Source organism: Schistocerca cancellata, chromosome 4 (assembly GCF_023864275.1).
Source record: "Schistocerca cancellata isolate TAMUIC-IGC-003103 chromosome 4, iqSchCanc2.1, whole genome shotgun sequence".
NCBI lineage: Eukaryota > Metazoa > Arthropoda > Insecta > Orthoptera > Acrididae > Schistocerca > Schistocerca cancellata.
This window is the reverse complement of record NC_064629.1, coordinates 216,161,089-216,178,369: the sequence shown is the minus strand read 5'-3', so window position 1 is coordinate 216,178,369 and position 17,281 is coordinate 216,161,089. Positions and strand designations below refer to the sequence as shown.

The 17,281-nt window shown below is 35.8% G+C and overlaps 1 protein-coding gene across 3 annotated transcripts in view; it reads left to right on the top strand.

Annotated features, from left to right (window-relative positions):
* The window catches only part of LOC126183323 (cuticlin-4), a 243,927-nt gene extending 227,051 nt beyond the window's left edge, over positions 1-16,876 (top strand). For 2 of the 3 annotated variants that reach the window (XM_049925183.1, XM_049925185.1), the window contains exons 5-9: positions 1,125-1,264; positions 1,633-1,863; positions 4,271-4,433; positions 9,453-9,617; positions 14,046-16,876. In XM_049925183.1, coding sequence (XP_049781140.1) covers positions 1,125-1,264; positions 1,633-1,863; positions 4,271-4,433; positions 9,453-9,617; positions 14,046-14,252 — 906 coding nt within the window. In that variant the 3' untranslated portion in view covers positions 14,253-16,876. The remainder of the gene's footprint in view (positions 1-1,124; positions 1,265-1,632; positions 1,864-4,270; positions 4,434-9,452; positions 9,618-14,045) is intronic. The other variant, XM_049925184.1, reaches the window with a different exon arrangement.
* The last annotated feature ends 405 nt before the right edge of the window (positions 16,877-17,281 follow it).

The window sequence follows — 17,281 nt, the reverse complement described above, 5'->3', positions numbered from 1 at the left end:
GATGTGGCACAACTGAATTGGAAGAGGCCATACTGTAAACAACAGTGTTTCTGAAAACTGATTAAGTTTCCTTTTTGTTTCTGTGGTTATTAATGAGTGGAATAGTAGAACAAGCGATGTACTGAGTAGCTCCTAAAAAATTATTTGTAAAAGTGGTCGTGTCACCAATATGTGTCCAAATGGTTGTAGCATGGAAACTGTATGCTTCCGGACAAGAGTTTCAATTCAGAATATTATCTACCCAGTACCCTCTACAAGTCCTAGAAGTTTGTAATGGGGATTCCCAAACGTGCTGCATAATGTATCTGCATTTGCATGTGGTTCAGCCTTTGATGAGGTAAGAAATGCAAGTTACAGGGCTGGAGTATAAAGTGGTAGTGAATGTACAGGGAAGATCTTGCACGTGGTTATACACAGTATGACAGATACTACTGTGTGTCGTGTCAGCTGTTCAGTGCCTCCTCTATTTGCTGAGTAGCAGTATAGAAAAATATTACAGTATGGCAGTATGTGAAAAGTAAATAACAATAGTGTTGCAATTATTGCCTAGAAATGGAAATCAGCAGAAATGGTAGGAAACAGTTAAAAATTGAATGTGCAGAAGGACATTGAGAAAGAAATGCATATTTAAATTAAAATGCATAACCAATACTGAAACTTACCCATGTGTGAATTGGAATAAGCTGCACTTTAGGATGCTACAGAAAGGAGACTAATAAATAAACCACGTAGAAGAGAACTGTTTACCATATGGTGCATGGAATAAAATCAGTAATATGCACATGCTGGGAAACTATCATAAGAAAACAGCCAGTAGGAAGTGCTAAGGTAAATGGAGACAAGGCAGAAGTGAATTGGAGTGGAACATTTGCTGGCAGGTGGTATGGCACTACAACGAGAACTGTGGAGTAGTACCCGTTACATGACAAATGTGATCAGTTAGTGTAATGTAATTTCACTTCATATGATTAAATTAATTGAGAAAGTGAGTCCTCTCACAATGACCAGTGAATGTAAAATGGGAAATACCTAGTTTTTAATTTGAAATGACTGCAGAAAGTCATTTTTATTTTTATATTCATCATGAAAATTGTCTATGACACAAATTTTGTATGTCATTGCAGGGTGATGGTGGTATTGAATACTTCAATACTATTGTTATACAACCACATTTGAAACTGGTGACTAATCAAGGTCGAGGATTTCACATTCGATGTCGCTATCAAACGAAGGATAAACTTATCTCCAATAATATGAATGTGAGGTATGTAGCAGATTTAGCATGAATTTAATTTTGACTATGTTCTGTTTCTTAGGTTTTGACCTACTATATGAAGCACTAGAAACTATTGTATGGATTATTAAAAGAAAATCTCTCATTGAAAGACAGAAGCCTACTTTACTTATTTATAAGTGCCCTATATGGTGGGGAGCATAAAACATGGAGTTAATTGAGGCAACTGGTAAATGTATTGTCTTGAGATCAGGCTGCAGTTAAAAACTGAGTCAGTGATGAAATGTAAACACATAGCTGATTTAAAAAATTCACATAATCAGTGCCATACAGAGAAATTTCTTTGTATTTTGTATACACTACTGTTTGATTAAAATTTTTTTTTTTTATGTTGACAGCATGGTTGATGCAACTCCACTGAAAGCAGTGGCACCTATGCCAGGCTGCACAATGAAAATATTTTATGGCGATCCAGCCTTGAAAGAAGTTGCAGAAAATGTCAAGATTGGAGACCCTTTAACTCTTGTAATTTCAATAGATGAACAAAATACTTATGGTTTACGGGTATCAGATTGTCTTGTACGAGATGGTCTTGGATGGGGAGAGCAGAAACTCATAAATTCAGATGGGTAAGTGCTCTTTTTTTCCCACATAACATGAGTTTCAAATATCAGTTGAAATAAATATGGACACTTGTTGTGTGCCTGGTTTTCTTCTTTTATTTTGTGAGAAATTGTCATGTATTTCTGAGAAAATATTCATTTGAAATATATATTGACACTTTACTTTATTGACAATTCATGAAACAAAAGTGCCATTCCTTCCTTCAGTTCATTTACACTAATATGTAGTGAGCTAAATGGGTTTATATTTAACAGCATATTTTACGATGAGTCACAATGGACACAGCATGCAAAAGATAAATGCTCCTTTAATACACACAGTTTTATACATGTTATAGTAATGTTAATATGATAGTGGGATTCCTGGATAAAATACAAACAATGAAATGGCAAAAAAAAGCCATGCACTGTACAGTGGAAGTGTTCAACAGTTGATACATAAATTAACATGCATATACAATCCGTGAACCAGTTATCTTCAAATCATATCCATTGTGCATATCATAAAAGGACAATCAAACAATGGGTACACGTAAATGCATAGACTTCCATGGACAGAGCAATTGTTGTAAGAGTCTTCTGGCCACAGTGCTGTGTCATGTTATAAAATAACTGTCACTGATCAGAAATTGTGTTTTGATCACAGCTGCAGTGGCCTTCCTCCGAATCTACTCAAGACAAAAAGAAGGCCACTGCAGTTCTGGCTGAACCACTGGTGACAGTTATTGTACGATATTATGAGGTACTACATCAAGAAAACTTTTATGTTCCATGGCTAAATGGCTCCAAGGGAAAGACTGTGTGATGAAGCAAGCTGGGATAATTTTACTTCCCCTCTTGTTTTGCCATCTGCCTCCGTAGAATTAATTTTTTCACTTTTAACTAATTATCATTAACATACATGAATATAATCTGAATTTTCATGAAAGAGAAAGATTGGCCATTAATTTTAAAGATTATAACAACAGATCTAATTTTGTGCTTAGTTTTATGTATGTAATTGATTTTCTAATTTATGTTGACTATTCCTAGTTATTATCTTTTGTTATACGGTGAAATCGGCAATTGTTTTGTAACATAAATTCTGTTGTTGATGTGTAAACAAATATAAATTCTATACTAGTTATAAACATTTGGAAGACGAACCACTAGTATTTTTAAAGTATCTATTTGGCTCTAGTCGAAAACATGTTAGCAAAACCAGCCCTTCCTTAATTCCGAAGTAATTAACAGTTTAGTCAAAAGTATTGTTTACGTAACTGCATTTGTTAATATCATGATTTAAACATATAATTTGGCTTAACCCTTGTAGTAGAAGAAACTGTTAAAGAGAAGCAATTTTTCCATGTATTCAGTTAATCAAATGAGTTAAGTTTCAACTGTAATTTCTGTAAATTAAACATCGAACAATGAGAAGTTTCAGTATCTATTATTGCGATGATATCTAAGTGCCCAATTTTTTGTCATGAGACAGTCAGTCCACGGCCGAGTTTCAGACGAGGAACCTATGTTGGTTAGAATGACAACAATGCATCGACTTAACAGTGAAATAACTGTTACACCAATAGGCCATATGTAAAAATAATGACATTATCTCTTTCCATACGTACTTTTCTATTCTTCAAGAACAGTAAACTTTGTGGTTAGGTTTTTACTGCTCGTAGATGTTCAACAATAAACTCTTGTAGCAGTAAGTGGATGTTTGCCTGCTAACTATTAATGAGCCTTATGGAAAGTTAAACGACAGTGCACTTGCCATATTAAATGTGTATATGGGAGGCTGTGAAAAGTGAAAGTAAAAGACAGTGAAATGCAATTGAGCATCTATCAGCTACATCATCAAAAGTAGTCCGTGTTTGACTTCCACACCCCATTTTTCAGCCAGTACATCAACACAACGGACAACAAACAAAGGAAACAAAAGCAGACAGAACCTCTACAACTGGTACATGAATTCATAATAATCTGGATGCATACGCTGCAACTAATCAATTATCTGACTGAAGTTTGTTGAGTATCTGTGTGATGTTCTTATTCTGGCAAAACAAATGTACCTTCATAGCTCTTCAGCAAATGTCTGCTTTAATTCCACTCTTATTAGAGATTGCTTTCTATCAGATAAGAAGTGTTCAGTAATAATATTTACTACTTTTTTTCATGTAACCCACTCTTCAGTGGTGTATCTATAAAGGTGTAATGTATAAAACGTTTTGTAGAAACTTGAGTGTATTTTAGTAACCTAATGTTCATAGTGAATGTATATAGTGATTGGTTTAGTTATAATATATTTTATATGTGTAATCAACATGTACGTAAATCAGCAGTACTTAGGTATTCCATTACCACAACAAAATTACTTTTAGGCTATTGTAATATCAATAGATGCCAGTCTTAACAAAATATTTTCTTTTAGGTGCCCAGTAGATGGCGAAATTATGGGAGAGTTTGAATACAATGGAAGCAAAACTACTGCATCTGTACATTTCCAAGCCCACAAGTTTCCATACACAGCATCAGTGTACTACCAATGCAATGTTCAACTTTGCATAAAAGCTGGTGGTGGCTGCAATGATCTGGTAAAGTTATGCTTTTATAATTTACTATTTATTATTTGTAGGTTTGTAGTCTACATTTACGTCTACACCTACATCACTATACTGTAATTCACACTTAAGCACTTGGCAGAGGGTTCACAAAACTATTTCTCGACTGTTCCACTCTTGAATAGAACGTGGAACAAATGAACACTTAAATCTTTCTGTGTGAACTCTGATTCCTCTTATTTTATCATGACATCATTTCCCCCTATGTAGGTGGGAGTCAACAAAAATTTTTTTGCATAGATTTCACTACAAAGAAAAGTATAATTGTTTTAATGATTGCCACTACAACTCAGCTATCATATCTGTGAAACTGTTTCCCCTGTTTTATGATAATACAAAATGAGCAGCCCTTCTTTGAACTATTTCGGTGCCCCTTTTTAATTCTGTCCAGTAAGGACCACATACCATGCAGCAATACTCCAGAAGAGGATGGGCAAGCATAGTGTATAAAGTCTTTGCTAAGTGTTATGCCAATAAAAATACCATCTTTGGTTAACTGTCCCCACAACATTTTCTATGTGAGGTTTCCAGTTTGAGTTGTTTGTAATTGTAGTCCCCAGATAATTAGCTGAATCAACAACCTTTCATTTGTATGATCTGTCATGTAACCAAAATTTAATGGCTTTGTTTTTAAATACTCATGTGCAAGACTTCACCTTTGTATTGTTCAGGGTCAATTGTCACTGTTCTCATGACACATTTATCTTCTTTAAATCATTTTATAATTCATAAAGCTCATTTTATGATTCATATTGCCCTTGTGTCGAATTTACTATGCAATAAATGATAGCATCATCTCCAGACAATCTAAGTGTTGCTTAGATGATCTAAATTGTTTATATAGATTAAAACAGCAGTGGATCTAGATATTACTTCTGTTTCACTTAATGATTTCCCATCAGTTAACACAAACTGTAACTTTTCTGACAGGAAATAACAAATCCAGTAAAAGGCATTATGAAATGCCCACTGAAATAATGAGAAGAAAATAGCAGTATTTGCTTTTGAAGCCCTCTAAATTCCTGAATTACCTTTTTGCTTTTCAAAAATGTAATAAATTTAAGAGAAAGAGGCAAATACATGCATGTGAACTGATTTCTTTATAATGATGGCTGAAGTAATGCAGCACTATGAGTAAGGGTGGTAAGATATTACCAATTAATTCAAATAATGTGCTATTCATTTCCACTCTAAATTTCACTGTTTTTGCCCATTTCACACATACGATTTCTGACTGTGAATGTACACTAATATTATACTTGTGATCCTAGTACACTAGCATTATACTTGTGACCCTTTGAATATACTCACTTTCCTTTTGAATTTTGGCCACATAAATTCTCAAGCTCTTCTGAAATTGTAATTCCAAATTATGTAAAAAAAAATGTTGACAGCCATTCAAAATGGGTAGCTTTAACAATTAACTGCACCAGACACAAAGCATGACTGGCAGTAAATTATTATTACACACCATGCCCGGTTACAAATTTTGTCGAATTAACAAAAATTTTATGTTTCAGAGAGGAAACAAAATAGTGTTTAGGTTGAAAAAAATACACATTATGCAAAGAAAGAATTAGATAAGGAAATGACACCCTAGAATTAGCAGATGAATTTTGTTATTTGGGTAGTTAAAAAATGACTGTGGTAAAAGTAAAGAGGATATAATATGCAGATTGAGAAAAGCAAATAAAGAAGTTTTGAAAAAGAGACATTCATTACCATCAAATGTAAATCTAAGTGTTAAGAAGTCTTTTATGAAGGCATATGTGTAGAGTGTCACCTTGTATGGAAGTGAAGCAAAGATGATAAACAGTTCAGACAAGAAGAGAATAGAAGTTTTTGGAATGTGGCACTACAGAACAATGCTGAGGATTAGATGGGTAGATTGGATAACTGATGAAGAGGTTATGAAATGAATTGGGGAGAAAATAGATTTATGGGACAAGTTGACTAAAAGAAGGGCTCTGTTGACAGGACACATCCTGAGGCATCAAGGAAATGTCAGTTTGGTAATGGAAAGAAGTGTAGGGGATAAAAACTGTAGACTGAGACCACGGTTTATCTACCGCATGAAGAGTTGCATCAAACCAGTCTTTGGATTGGAGAACACAATAATGACAAAAACATAAAGAGAATTTCTAAAGTATTTATTTAATTATTTGAAAAAAATGGTTTTTTTCTCTACTTGTGTAATAGCAATTTTTTCTTGCATACCCATGGAATATTCAAACTAACTCTGTCCATGATGTGTTCAGGCAGGGCAATAGATGGCACAGTCATTAAAGCTTTGAGTCACTGACAAACAAAATTCTGAACAATATCCATAAGTATTCAGATATGAATTTGTAAGATACCCAACAGATTGGGTCAACTTAAGCTACCAATACTGGATGGGGGCTTTGTCCATGTAACATAATGTTGATGTTGCATGTGATGTCATGTGTGCAAATAGAAGAAGAACAGAACATTGACAGTATTTCTTTTGCACTGATATTAATTTTTGAAATGGAGTTTGGGGTGTCAGGCTGATCTGTAGTGTAGTATGAAGCCTAGGTTAGTTTGCGAGGTGATGTTTGGTTGTGAGTTGGCAAAGCCAATGAATGTGAATAGGAAATCTTAGATATTGTAACATGCTGATCTCTAGCCCATGGTCTAGATTAGGTTGAAAGATAAAGAGTTTGGTTGAGCTGTCAAAGTGGTATCAAACACTTTAGTTAATCCAACAGATTTTCTAGGCATTTTCTGGAACTTCACTACTTAACTAGCATAAAAAGCATTGAGCTAGGTGGTGTTCAGTAATCAGAATGGATGTAACATAAAATCTCATTTCTCGTGATTAGTTGCTAGTTGTAAAATTAGTAGTTGGTGACTTCGCTGTGAAGTAAATGTGAATGTACAACTGCAAGAAAACCGGTTTATGTGTTGTGTTAATGATACAGCACAATCAAGCTGTAAAGAAGGTGATTCATGAATTGCTTAAGCGAAATGTTCATCCTGAAAACAAAATTACTACTAAATATTCAACCAATATTAATGTGTTCAAGACTAAAGGGAGACTTGGTTGTATGGTCAAGTAGCTCCCAATAACCCAAGCACTGCTTCTGTGCACAAGACATAGTGCCCATAGTGTTGTGAACAATATCTGGAGGGACAACTTAATTCATAACATACAGCACCGTGCAGGGAAAATGTGGAAGTATAGAATACTGGGAGAATGATTTGTGATAGCATGTGCAGTGTAATTAATCGGTTTTAAAGCTAGTGATAATATGGTGTTAAGATACCTTAGGGATTTAGGGTCTCATTTTAGAGACAGCCAAAATCACCAACAACCCTTGTCCTAGTTTTTTAATTAGATACCATGGCACAGTGTATATCTGACACTTGCTAAAAGATATCCATGTGGAGCAAGATCTATTGTCAAGGGAATCTATAACCACAGTCTGTAGGCATGTTGACTAGTGATAAATGGGTTACTTGAAAACTTATTTTGCGATTTTCTGTGGATTTCCAAAGACTCTTCATCAGCTGTTATTCATCTCAGTCAAACATATGAGTCTTTACAGTCTGCAAAAAGCTTTATATTCAAACTACAGCTTTAAAAACTTTTCATTCTACATATACACTGAAGCACCAAAGAAACTGGTATAGGCATGCATATTCAAATACAGAGATATGTAAATAGGCAGAATACGGTGCTGCAGTCAGCAATGCCTGTATAAAACAACAAGTGACTGGTGCAGTCGTTAGATCAGTTACTGCTGCCACAATGGCAGGTTATCAAGATTTAAGTGAGTTTGAACGTGGTGCTATAGTCGGCGCACGAGCGATGGGACACAGCATATCCAAGGTAGCGATAACTTGGGGATTTTCCCATATGACCATTTCACGAGTGTAATATGAATATCAGGAATTCAGTAAAACATCAAATCTCCAACATCACTGCAGCTGGAAAAAGATCCTGCAAGAAAGGGACCAATGATGACTGAAGAGAATCATTCAACATGACAGAAGTGTAGCCCTTCCCCAAACTGCTGCAGATTTCACTGCTAGGCCATCAAAAAGTGTCAGTGTGCAAACCATTTAACAAAACATCATCAGTATGGGATTTTGGAGCTGAAGACCCACTTACGTACCTTTGATAACTGCAAAACACAAAGCTTTACACCTTGCCTGGGCCCATCAGACCCACATTGGACTGTAGATCACTGGAATGATGTTGCCTAGTCAGACAAGTCTCATTACAAATTATATCGAGCAGATGGATGTGTACGAGTATTGAGACAATCTCATGAATCCATGGACCCTGCATGTCAGTAGGGGACTGCTCAAGCTGGTGGAGGCTCTGTAATGGTGTGGGGTATGTGCAGTTGGAATAATATGGGCCCCCTGATACATCTAGATATGACTCTGACAGGTGACATGTACGTAGGCATCCTGTCTGATCACCTGCATCTACTCATGTCCATTGTGCATTCCGACAGACTTGGGCAATTCCAGCAGGAAAATGCGACACTCTGCACATCCAGAATTGATACAGAGGGGCTCCAGGAATACTTCTCCTGCCAACCAAACTCCCCATAAAAGACCATTACTGAGCGTATCTGGGATGCCTTGCAATATGCTGTTCAGAAGAGATCTCCACTCCGTCATATTCTTACAAATTTATGGACATCCCTGCAGGATTCATGATGTCAGTTCCCTCCAAATTTACTTCAGACATTAGTCGAGTGCATGCCACATCATATTATGGCACTTCAGTGTGTTTGTGGGGACCCTACGCAATATTAGCCAGGTGTACCAGTTTGTTTGGCTTTTCAGTGTATGTTTGCAATGCATTCCAAATGAGGCTTCAGAATTTGTTGCAGCAGTAGCTCATTTTGAACTATATGTCACAAATGCCCAAAACAATTACTCATAAATAAAACTGTGTATACAGAAATAATGCAAACATAAAATTATATAACATTACCTTTATTATTTATCTAGCCACCACTTTGTGGGCGTAGAGGCTCCCGCAGGCGCCGTGCAGCCAAGCCAAAGGATGCAGAGACTGGTACTCCAGCTACCATTGAAGTATACAGTGGTCTTTATGTTAATGAAGCCACTGATATAAGCAAAATGGACAGTTTTGATGATGTGTCAAGAGAAAAGGTATGTTGCATAATAGTTATATTGATTATTATGAAATACACATGCAAAGGTAGGGGAATTGTATTGCTCCACCAGCCTTTCTTTACCAAAATTGATTGCCAGGGTTTAGGATTTTAATTGAAATTATTGTTAAGTTTACTAAAATATGTAACATCTAAATCCAAAATAAATTCACAGATTGTATGATAATGTTCCAAGAACATATTCAAAGTTTTACTTTATGAAATATGCAGCAATGAGGATTGACCTTACATATTCGTTGAATTTGGGTTCTGGGAAAGAAAATTTTGGTTCTGTAATTTTATATTTTTAAATTCCACGCTCCTAGCATACATTAATTAACACGGCTGTTATCAGAAACCAATTCAGACATAAAGCTGCAGAATCAAAAACTACATGCACACCACTCCAAATCCTAGTTATTAAGTTTGTTTTATGTAAGACGAGGCAATATAATTCCCCAGAATTTGCACACATCACATATAAAGTGAATGTACTTATCACTAACAAAGGTTTACAATTAGCTCTAAAATCCCCCTATGATGACAGAAATCATGATCTTTAGTTAAATATATGGATAAAAATATGACAGAAGCAAATTATGTACTTATATTTGGACCAATATTATACCTTACCTCTTTGTTTTAATGATTATGAAGAAATCTCCATTGCAATAGATTAAATGTTTTCATTAATAACATAGACATAATGTGTCTGTGATATTTATTGTTACAGCTATCACAGTATTAATGCATATAGAACAGCATTTGTGATTTTCCATATCTGTTGCAAGTTCTGTAGTTAGTCTTAATGTCAGTCCCACGCTTAGTTCTTAGTGTATAACCTGAAAAGAAATGTACAGTTGACAAAACAAAACTGTTCACACAGAAAATAGATATGTGGGGCAAGTTGACTAAAAGAAGGGACTCATAGTTTTACTAATTTTCTAAACTTTGTGAATCCATCTGGTGGTGATTCTGTTGTGCTAATACTTGGCTGGCATCATATTACACTGGAAAATCCAGGATGGAATAATGAAAGAGTTATGAAAAGGATAGATTGCTATGTGCCATATAGTGGAGATGTTGAGCCGCAGACAGACACTTCAAAAAGACTGCTAAACAAGTGAGCTTTTGTTTTGGCCAAAAGGTCTTCTGAAGCAGACCAAAAAAAAAAACATGCACACACACACACACACACACACACACACACACACACACACACACACACATATATATATATATTCACACAAGCAAAACTCACACACACCAGACCAATGTGTCTAGCTGCTGACACTCAATGGCCAGAGGCAGTTGTCGTGTGTGTGAGTTGCGCTTGCAAGAATGTGTGTGTGTGTGTGTGTGTGTGTGTGTGTGTGTGTGTGTGTGTGTGTTGTCCACTTTAGAAGAAGGCCTTTTGGCCGAAAGGTCACTTGTTTAGCAGTCTTTTTGAAGTGCCTGTCTGCGACTCCACATCTCCACTATATGGAGAGTAGCAGTTGATCCTTTTCATAGTATTATCATATCACATTTTTGTGATAGACAATGCAAGAACAAAACCCAGTCACATAGATTTCATGGGACCATTTAGAACACATTATACCCAAGAAATAGAAACCTGATGGGCAAATAACCCAGACATCATTTTTGATTACGAAGTTATGTAGAACAACCTATTTGAGAGTGGTAACAATGAATGTTATAAATGGCCTCTGGAAAATGGGACTCTTCCCATGTAACAGGCATATACTTAGAGACAGTGACTTTGCAATACACTAGGAGTTTGACATGCAAGATACAAACAATGGAGTAAATGTGAATCGAAATGGTGTCAGGCCAGTTCCTGTCATCAACAAGCCCCATCAAGAGCCATCAGCTCCAGCAAAATCAGCATGTTTTGAATCTTCTAAGTAACTAACATCATCTCCATACAGGCATATGGGGAACATTTGATACAATTTAGAGAGAAGAAAGCTGTAGCGGAATTAAAGGTGACACGTTGAAGTTTTTCCTTGAAAAAGGAAAAGATGAAAAAGGAAAAGATAAAAACATAGGAAACATAATCTTCCAGTCACTCAAAGTCTGGTACAGATTTAATTGAGGGCAATGCTTCAGATCTGCAATCTGAAGGAAAAACTGATTGCACATTCTGCAGTGCTCATTTCTCTGAAGACTAACATAGAGAAATGGGCGCAGTGCATGGAGTGCTGTTCTTTTGCTCCTGAAGAATATTAACTTAAAAAAGAGCTTTTGTATGCCCTGGCTGCACTTCTGTTGCACAACAATTGCAGAAAATGTTGGAGAGGCAGTAAGGAAGACAATATTATTGTTTCAGGTTTTGCCTGCTCTTATATTCACTGATAATGTTTTCTCTGATTGTCTCATATTTGGATTCATTTATATTACCATTCAAATTGGCTTGTTTTTTGCTTCATTCAAATTTACATGCATTAAGTATTAAGAAGCACAAATCCAATAGATAAAACTTAAAATACAATTACTTCACATAGATTTCTAATTAACAGCCATACAGTGGTATCATATGTTGGAATGTAAGTTGGTGTAATGTGATACAGGGAAAGTTTCACATCAGGGGTGAGGCTAGTATGAAGTCAACTCACCAATGGCATCACTTACCTATCCAACAAGACACAGAGATGGTTCGGCTCTGGATTCATGTCTCACACCTGTGAGACTCTCCAATGTATCCAACATTAGGTCCTACAGCTGATCAGGTGTGCATGGCACCAGTGTCAGCCAGTGTAAATTCATGTGATGCTTGAACAGACCAGTCAATCAGGTCAATATCAGTCTGTTGTGAAAACCATAGCTGCAGGATTCATCTTGTGTGAACTGGTGAGTAATGCTGGAACTGGATCACTCCATTAGGATAGCACATCCTTACACTCAGCACCACAGTATGTTTCACGAAGCACACAGACTGATTTGTGGTGAGGTGACCATAAATTTGATGAAGTATCCCTGGCCCCCTGGCCCATCTGATGACACCTACCCCTAGCATGGGAGAAGGATGCTACCATCACACAAATGCCACACCACACCACTGTGGTCTGTATACCATCACAGGACTTTCATTCACTGAGCTAAATATTGCCTCATTTGAAAAGATGATGATGTACCAGTCACAGTCTACATTCAGTTTAGCGAAGACAAGTCTATAAATCATGTGATCATCAGAGAGGGCCTCTTTAGTAGTAGCCCTATGGGCTGTAAGACCATATCTCATAAGCAGTTGTGAACTGTTTATGAGCATCCAGGGAAACGGGTCTCATTCTTGAATTGCACAGCACTTGAAAATGGATGTTCCATCCAGCTGTCAATAAACACATTGTGTTGCTGAGGCATCAACATCTTTCCTAAGCTTGACCCTAAAAGGGGCTGCCACTTTATCCACTTCTACGCACAGAAGGTTGAACACCACAACTGGCTGCCACTTCATCCACACTGAAACCATCATAATGGATGAGTGCCAGTATCCTACCTCTTGTGGCCTGTGTATGGTGAGACATCCTGGCAGTAAATGACTGTTTGTAATATACCTGTCTGTGGTCCAGTGTGTTATCCATTCGGAATAACTTGGCTATACCATATTATGCTTGCAATACATCAATGAACAATACAATGTAAAAATAATATAGCCTGGAGGGGATACTGAATCTTACTAACTTCACTGGAATTCCAAAACTTTAAATGCTGCCTGCTGGCTGTCAAGTACCAGTACAGATTTTCTCCTATTTGTTAATTTGAGGCAGAAGCATATCAGTGTTTCAAACAGATAAAAGTAAGTGTTAAAATTGTATACACAACTGAAGATACCCAACCTTATCAAAACATGCAAACAGTTTTGTTTTGTTGATTGTACAGCTGCAGTCTTCCCATGTATAAGAATTACATGTGTGGATGTATTAAAGCTATTAGAAGAGCCCACATTCTTCCATGATTTAAAACAGAGGTCACTCTTTAACTTAAATTAGTTGAATCCACAGATAGCACAATTGGTTCTCCAATGCCCCATCCCAGTCCCTCAGTAACTTCATTTCCTAACATGCAGCCAGTGTAAGTATTCTAAATATTCAAATGATATTACTAAATATAAAAAATGTGTTTATCCCTTAACACACTATTAACCTACTATTTTGTGATTCCTCTCTGTTGCTGTTACATAACTATGTTTATACAAAGCAATTAATTAAATAGTTTTCTCATAATCATTATGTTATTGATTTCATTTATTACTTTTATTAGTGTGTGTTGTTCTTTAGTCATTACATCAAAAATGTCTATTTAAAGAATATTATAAATCATGTGATTAATAAAATATGAAAGCCCTCCATAGATTCCACAGAATACAGTATTGCTTGCTTTAATGAAAGTGGAAGTATTGAGATTTTATTTTGTATTTTTTCAGCAGGAAGAAGACCCAAACAGCATATGTATTTCTCAAAAGCATTTTGCCATTGGAATAGCAGTTGCAGGCCTTATTTTGATGCTTGCAGTAATTGCTGCTATCCTTATATTGCTTGCACGGCGGCGTCACAGGAAAGATGTTTCTGCCACAGGAAGTTCCATATATAGTGGCCCTTACACTAATACTGCATATAGCCACAGCAGTTGAGCTGTAAAATAGGGACTTTCATCAAAATATATATTTTATATGTCTTGGTGATAACAGTGAGTGCTGATGAAAACCGAGACTGCTAATGCCAAGACATATTTATCACTGCAGGAGATTGGAATTTTACTATAAATTCTTGTTATTGCCACAGCTATCAACATCATGTGCATGTTGAATCACGATAGATGTAGTCACTTTTAGAGTGTGATGGACAAACTGTGCTTTCTTCTAGGATGACAGTGATGGTGTGTGTGTGTGTGTGTGTGTGTGTGTGTGTGTGTGTGTGTGTGTGTGTGTGTGTGTGTGTGTGCGCGTGTAAGAGAGAGATTTTTTAGATAATTTCCTTTAACAAATGTTACTTGTTTCTGCTTTTATAGTTATTGGTAGCTGGAAATTCACACTGAAAACAGTATGGACGTCAAAATTCTTCTAATATTATCATATTTTCTCTTCCTATGGCTAGTAACAAAAATTTGTAGTAAAAGAGCTATAACACTGGAGGGAAAGTGTACTGTTGGCAAACTTACTCTCATAAAGTTCTCTGGATCATGTGAACAGGGACATTGGCAAATCCTGTGTCAAATGTTTGCAGGCAGATATCCCACAATCTTCTGGCACTGATACTGTAAATGTGATTCCATTATCAGAATTTTTGTATCAAGCTATAATATCTGTTGTTGTTGTTCACAAATCCATTTATTAAAAGCTGTTTTTTATGATTATCCATTGTCGACTAACACTTTTCTGTAGTGTTATGGAACTATGCACCTATTTAAGCACAGCACAAAAACATGAATAGGTCACAATCACATTGTTTCATCTTAAATTTGATTCATAACATAAAAGTGAGACTTGTTGCATTTATTTAAGATTACTGTGAAAGTAACAATCAAAGAACAATATTTTGGCTCATTGTTTGTTGCGTCCCACTCCATCCCCCATTTCAAGTGACAAAGGTCTGAAGACAGAAATAGACCTATGTTTTGTAACAGAAGTAGGTCAAAAGAAATTATTGATATAAATATTTACCTTGATTTAAAATCAATTTCTGTGCATAAGTCATTTTTGTGCATAGAGGACAAAGGTTACTATTCAAAATTAGAGTCATATTATTTATTTATACAGGAATCTCCCACAGTCTGAACGTAGACAAGTTGAAATCTTTCTTGTCATGTCATACATCTAACATCTACATTGCAGTTCACTGAACACAATCTCAGATATTATTGTGCAGCACAGTGTCATAAACTCTATTTTTAATTTAAAAATGAGACTTGGAGAATAACATCAAGAAATGTTACAAAACATTAAAATAATGATGTGACATAATGTGTGTGTGTGTGTGTGTGTGTGTGTGTGCGTGCGTGCGTGCGTGTGTACACGCGCATGCGCACACTTTAAACAAAAGAAAGAGAGAGAAATGTGTTTTGATAGAAGCATTTTTCTGATTGTGTACAGGATTTTACAGTTAGCTTGGAGATACAGACATGCAGAGGGTTAGCAAAGCCAATATAAAAATGGTAATTGTTTTCATATGATTATCATAAATAACAGGGCACAATAAATCTGCAAGTAATGACATAATCTTAAAGAGATTGGCAAACCTTATTTAGTTATACATTCATATCTAAGAAAGAATGTAATGAAACTGCTGTAACATTCGTTAAAAATAAGAATTTTGCAGATGACACTATTGTTATGCAACACAATACTAGATATTCCATTTACCTTCCCTAGATTTTTGTGCAGATTCTTTTCCTGAGATACAATGAACAATCAAAATCAACATCCCCCCCCCCACTTTATTACTTTTTAAATAGTGTATGTGCTTTGCTACACCACTGTGTTTAAATGGAACTGCCTGGTAAATTGACACAGTAATTGTCTTTATGGTGAAGGGATTAGCAGTTAAATGCTACTGTCAAGTGAAAGTTGGGTGCATTTATACTTTTGTAAATGAACCAATTTCGGTTTATTTTCATGATATGGCATTGGTTCACAGTTTCATTGTGAGCTAAAGAATCCGAATGACTTGATAAAATAGCAGACTAATGCTGTCATAATGTTGTGCAAGTCCATTACTTTATACAGTGTGGACTAAAAGGCATATTTTCACTGCCAGTATTTAAACATATGACTGCCATTTGTATTTTAGTTATACTAATTCTAAAATGAAATTCTGGACCTCTGCCACTCTAAATTGAAAACTTCTGTACATAGATACTATGCATATAATACATTTACTCATTGAAGTAATAGTTCTCATTACTAGAATGTGAGAAATGACAGAAAAGCTCGACAGAGCTCATGAACAAATTGTAGTGGTAAGATCTATAAGAGAATAACTAAGAGTATCCTAGTATCACAAAAACATGTCTGAATCAAAACTAAATTTTGCTGGATATTTTTCTGGTGTTCTGTGATTCTTGTCTTAGCCTAAGAGTAACAGATACTCAAGGCTATTTAATCTGCTTAATTTTATTTGCAGTGTTTTGAAACAAATACTGAATAACACTGATGTAATGACATGTACACTATTGTGAAATGTATTACTAAAATAATTAATGATTTTGCTGTTTAAGTGTACATCCAGACTAATGATGCAAAATACATCATAGTAAATACTTGTTTGTCTTTCATATTTTTCACCAAATTCTTATATTCTCTTCCCCTCCTCCCCCTTCCTCTCCATCCACACATTTTACAAACATTACTCTTACTTTCTGCCTTTAAGTTTTCATATTTTTATCTTATGTCAGTGTCATTTATTGTTTGTCCTATGCCTCCAGTAGGATCCCTTTGATTAAACTTTCTGTTAAAAAACATGATTTGAGAGAAATACAGATTTCAGCCAAAATTGAGCATTTAATTAAATTCAATGGCAACAAGTTAAGATTTGTGCCAGACCGGAACTCAAACCCAGATTTCCAGCTATGTGCGAGTTGCCACCTTAAACTGCTTTAACTATCTGGATATGCTTCCCTCCAACACAAATTCTCAAGTTGTCGCACACTACATATGGAGCATCC